General features: G+C 48.5%; 1 protein-coding gene across 2 annotated transcripts; it reads right to left on the bottom strand.

The window, feature by feature from the left end:
- Positions 1–165: 165 nt before the first annotated feature.
- Positions 166–5356, bottom strand: CDK3 (cyclin dependent kinase 3). 2 transcript variants are annotated; one of them, XM_090122188.1, is made up of 7 exons: positions 4821–5356; positions 4179–4256; positions 3722–3842; positions 3027–3197; positions 2573–2674; positions 1573–1776; positions 166–1097 (listed from the first exon to the last, which is right to left on the bottom strand). In XM_090122188.1, the coding sequence occupies exons 1-7, from the start codon at positions 5216–5218 to the stop codon at positions 972–974; spliced, it is 1200 nt and encodes a 399-aa protein (XP_089978314.1). In that variant the 5' UTR covers positions 5219–5356; the 3' UTR covers positions 166–971. The 2 variants fall into 2 exon arrangements, with proteins under 2 accessions (XP_089978314.1, XP_031454941.1); XM_031599081.2 differs by having other exon boundaries at positions 4873–5122.
- Positions 5357–5613: the final 257 nt, after the last annotated feature.

Here is a 5613-nt window from a genome sequence, read left to right on the forward strand (position 1 = left end):
CCACAACAGAACTGAGAGCACATCTCTGCTCCTGCCAAGGACCTGGGCTGCAAAGAATAAGAGGAAGAGTGCAGGAGATGATGAAGGGAGGTCTGCGAAAAAAAAAATGCCAGCCAGCTTGCTCTGCGTCACTAGCTCAATACCAAGCAATAAACTCAGATGTTTCTGAACAAATGACAAGCCTTTATTTTTTTCTATACTGGAAAAAAAAATAACAAGCCCACAGATGCCAAAACCACACTAGAAGTTAATGATAATTCTCCAAACACCTGAACAGCAAAAACATTTTCAAGACAACAAAGCAAAGGGGCCAGCATTACATCTGGGCTGATGATGGAAAGCTGGGGATTCAGATATCAGTTTCCAATATATGCAGCAAGTGCTTTATTCTAGCTGGATCTTCTGGCTTTGCACAGCTAAGGCATAAATTAAGATACTTTACAGTGCTCCTCAGCTTTCAAAGCAGCAGAATGTCACCTCTGTTAAACAGCTCAACTTAAATATATCCAACACAGACAAATCTGGTTCTTGCTAACAGTGAATGGGCAGAGCAGCACTGTCCTACCCACAGCAGAGCTCCAGCACTGGTGTCAGGAACTACACCATCAAACCTGCAGTGAGATCTGGGGGTGCTCCAGTGCTGGAGAGAGAGAAATCTTTGTGTGTAGGTCACCTCAGCTTGCTGGCTAATGCAAGGACCAGCATCTGAAGCATGCTCTCGCTTTAAGATGTCACTGTTTTTATGCTGACAGTAACCTCACCTTTGCACATGGGCTCTTCAAAACAGCTCTACTGGACGTAACTTAAGCAAACCTTTCCCCAGCAACAGGCTGAGAGACTCTACATGTAAGAACGTACCCTTCTGAACTTCTCGGGAAAAGTAAGGCCCTAGGATGGGGCTAGCTTCTTGTTAAGTGCACTGAAACAGATCTGCACTGCCCTCCAGAGGTGTACGGAGAGAGCTGTGCATCTCATCTGCAGTGCCTCTGCTGCACGTGTTGCTCTTCAGTGCTCTGGGGGCTTTTTCGAAAGAAGTATTGGTGACTGAGAGCTGCCTTGGCTGAGATGCGTTTGCTGGGGTCGTACAGGAGCAATTGCTGCCAAGAAAAAACAAACATCAGGTTTAGGATTTTACAAGCCAGATGATCAATTGCACCTGGATATGGCTGGGCCCAAATGCACTTCTCTGGTCTTCAGGAGTAACCCCCAGCTGAAGTGCTCAGCAGTGCCCTAGGGGAACTTATACTAACAGCCAGAATTAAGCTCTACACATTAGGAAGGTTGCATAGATTGCAAGTGTTTGTTTTTTTTTTTTTTCCTAGGCATTCAATCAGTATGTTTAATAAAAACACAATTGCATGTACTTGAAAATGCTGTAAATTTTGTGCCCTGAATATTGTGTATGTGAATATAGTGCTCCTCAAACAAATACACCTGTTCAATGAGTTGATGTTTCTGCAACGGAAAACATGAACATTACAGCCAATTCAGTTAATGTATTTCAAGGTAGATCAGCCCTAATTATATTCTTGTCCAGCCCCAATTATATTCTTGTACAGAACCCACGCTCACCGCCAGTAGGTCTCTGCCATGTCGATCTAAGTTGGGAACAACTTCCTTCATCTCTTTCCTTGCCCACTGGGGAAAGTCACCCTTGTAGTCAGGCAGCTGTGACACCCCAGGCCAGGTTGCTTCGCTGGGAGTGCCCAGGGTGCGAAAGATCCGGAAGAGCTGATCGATCTCAGAATCCCCTTGAAACAGGGCCTTCCTGGTCACCTGTAGCAAAATAAATAAATAAATAAATATTTTTTTTTTAAAAAAAAGCAGCCAGGACCCACCTTTCCATTAGCTCTGTGTCCTATTTCTCTCTGCAAACAAACCTTCGTTCCAGCAGATGCAAAAAACTGCTCAAGCCAAGGCAGTTCTGCCAGACAGCGACTGGAAAACTGAAGGGTGTATGCCTGTCCCCAGCTGCTCCCATGGACTGGTACTCCCCTGAGGCTGTCCCACTTTCAATCAGTCCTTTAACTCTCTTTGTCTCAAGTTTCCTACCACCCTCTCATAAAGACCAGTTACTTGCCTAGGTTCTGCTCATCAGCAGCTCAGGGGCTTTGGGAGCTAGGGAAAGTGCTATCTTGCTGCAGGGATATTGAGGTTTTTTGAACTAGACTGTAGTCTCTAGGAGACCCAAACAGAGCAATGCTCTGACATGTTCTGAAGTGCTAGTTCTCTGCAACCTGCTGGGAGACATCTGCAAGTCTGCTCCTCCCAAGATCAAAATGCTGCTGCAGTAAGACTGAAGTATGACACTGTCACGTATTGACACTGCAGCCAGACTGCAGAGGCCGCTTTACCTTCTGGCACTTCCCTCCTGGTAGCAGATCTCTTTCTGACAGCACAGCTAAGGATCAGCTAACCCTCAGGGTGGAGTTTCCATACCACAAACCCCAGGACTGGGTGGGGCCACAGATCAGTATCACAGATACTCTGCATCCTGCCCCTCCTTCTCCACTTCCCATTGCAGCTGGGCCCTCCCCACTCATTTAAAGACACCATAAAAAACCCATACTACCATTTCGGCAAAGATACAGCCAATGCTCCACATGTCCACAGCTGTTGAATAGTATTTGCATCCCAGGAGTATTTCAGGAGCTCGGTACCACAAAGTCACCACCTGGTAAGGAACAAATGACAAGTTCTGTCTAGTTTGCCTGAGTGAAACTAGAGGCATGGAATCCTTTTTTTCTCTGTTGTAACAGCAGCTGTACAAATCAGAGTGTGCTATGGCATGTTTGGGATTAACAGATCACTTTTTAATAGGGTACTGGAATTAATATGCCCTATGAAGAGAAAGTGAGAAACCAGTTTACAGGCAGGATGGAGTAGAAAGGGTCAGCACACTTTGTGGGGACACGAGATGACCCCTTAGCTGCAGGTCAGCTATGGATATCTCACTTGTGATGCTGTCATGCATCCGCTATAGTTTGTGTACATCACTCTCAGATGGCAGGGAGTGTCAACAGTACCTCATGAGTGTATGTGCGCAGGGGAACTCCAAAAGCTCTTGCCAGCCCAAAATCAGCCAGTTTGATCGCTCCTGCTTCGTTAATGAGCAAGTTCTGTGGCTTCAAGTCCCTGTGGATGACTCTGTGGGAGTGGCAAAAGCTCACACCCTGCAGCAGCTGGAAAAGGTAATTCTAAGGAAAGAAGAGATTTTAGACAACACAACAGTTAAACCACTTCAAAGATTTGATTACGTGAAATAGGACACTTTAATTCACTTATAGACCTTAATGAGGAATATGACTTTGCAATAATGCAACACCAGGCTTGCAGGCCACTACATAGAGATCCACACAAACTGCTCCTGCTGTATGGAGACAGAGACACTCCAGTCCAAGCAGGGGCAGTCACTTCCAGCCATCCACTACTCTAGAAAAGCAATTAGCAGTAGATCCCTCTATTGTCCTATCAACAGTTTGTTCAGAAATGAGATGGGCTAGAGAGCCTGGAAACAGCTGGGAAACGAATGCACTGAGCAATAGCACCAGGCGGCTTTCCCAGCTGAGAAGTTTTAGGTCAGAAAGGCTGAATGCAGCTGAGGATGAATCTCTCTCCAATGCAGTCTGGCTAAAAGCAGCACAGTGCTGGCTCTGACCAGCAGAAGGCAGCAAGGACTCACTCTCTTGCAGGCCTATTAGCTCTCCTTCCAGCACTGTACCTTGACCAAGCTTAAAGGAAACTCTCCAGTTTGGGAAGAGTCTATGTATTTCTTCAGGTCCTGATCGAGATACTCAAATACGAGATACAACTTCTTCTGGCTGTGCACAACATCCAGGAGCCTGCAAGAGAAGTGCAAACACCCTATTCAATGCTTTTATGTGGGAATTCATGCTACACAGGGATGTTACAACACCTGGGATGACGTTCAGACCATTGCCAACTTCCAAGCATCCCTCACTCCTCCCTAGGTGTCTCTGCTTTGAAAGCCCTCTGAGGCAGAGCAGAAGGTCAGGTATGCAGTATAGGAGGGCCAAAAGCATCTTGTATCAGCCTGATTTTGTTTGTTTTCATTTGCTTTTGCTTTTTTTTATACGGGCAATGAAAGATTGATCTGGAGCTGACTATGGTGATGACCAGGATGTGGAGCTGGTGGGGAGAGTTCACATGGCTCTTACCTGACTATGTTGGGATGCTTCAGCTCCTTCAGCAGTGAGATTTCTCGGATGGCAGTGCTGGGGACGCCCTCTGTCTCCCTATGGCAGAAGTGGGCTGTAGAGCACCCCATCCCATAGCCAGACCATACAGCCTGGCATTATCCCACTTCCCTTTTTCCGGTCACTGTGCCTCATTCTGGGCCTAGGGGAGGGTCTTACACTTGGTACCACAGGCTTGGGTTGGACATGTGGGGACACAGAGCCATGGGGAGGGTGAGAAAAGCAGTGGCTGGGGGGGGAGGGGCAGTGCCACCACTATGGGCATCAATCTGCACCAACACTCCTCAGTCTGGACAGCCCAGAGGAGCAGATTAACCTTGTACACATTCAGTCCCCATTCTGGAGGGGCTGAAGTCGATGCAGGGCCTCATCAGGCCCCATTGCTGCACTCCTGAGGGAGGGTTGGCACCCCAAAATGGTGGCATCCTAAAATGGCGGCACCCCAAAATGGCGCCATCCCAAAACGTCGGCATCCCAAAATGGTGGCTTCCTGCCCTGAGCCTGGGCTCTAACCACTAGACACACTTTTTTTCCCCTCGTATCAGGCTTTTTAGAGCCTCTGAAGCCATTTTGCACGCTGTGCTCAGGGCCCTTCTCACACACCAGGCTGAGCTAGGCCGTGGCGTCCCCAGGGGGAGGACATGGCCGCACTCACGCGTCCAAGCGGATCTTCTTGAGGGCCACCAGCTGCCCCGTGCGCTTGTTGCGAGCCTTGTACACCACACCGTAGGTGCCCTCCCCGATCTTCTCCACCTTCTGGAACACCTGCTGGAAGGCCTCCATGGCCTCAGCCTTGTGGAGAAAAAGAACAAAAGGAGAAAAGGTGCAGGAGCACAGCGCAGCGTCTGCTTTCCCTCTGCACTGCTGCTCCAACCCAGGGCCCAGCTGTGGGTCAGGGCTGTTGGATGATGAAGCGGCTGTGTAGCCCCAAAGAGCCCCACGATGACAACCTGGGGCTTGCTCTGTTGCATCGGATAAAGCAAAAATGGAGCAGAATACATCCAAAGAGCTGCTTGGGGACTGTGGGAAAGGTTACGCAGGGCCGAGGGAAGCTGTTCGGTTCTGTTTGTGCCTGGTGTGAAGGGGATGTGGTGTGTAATTTGTCTTGCGCAATTGTCCCGTGAACCTCCCCACTAAGGGCTGTGCTGCTTGGTCAGCCCTTTGGAGGATGTCCTTGGTGGGGGAATTAATAATTGACTTGCTTGCTGGCAGATTAAAGGATTATTACACGTGGTGGCACAACAAAAGGTGGAGCTACAGAGACCTGGGTCTTGGGGTGGGCACAGGACATGGCAGCCCATGGAATGCATGGTTCCATGGCACTTCTGTGTGATCTAAATAGATTGCTTTAGGACATCCTAAGCCACCAGCTCCAATTATTTTAAAATGTATCCTG

This window comes from Phasianus colchicus, chromosome 20 (genome assembly GCF_987193195.1).
Source record: "Phasianus colchicus chromosome 20, bPhaCol1.hap1.1, whole genome shotgun sequence".
Classification (NCBI taxonomy): domain Eukaryota; kingdom Metazoa; phylum Chordata; class Aves; order Galliformes; family Phasianidae; genus Phasianus; species Phasianus colchicus.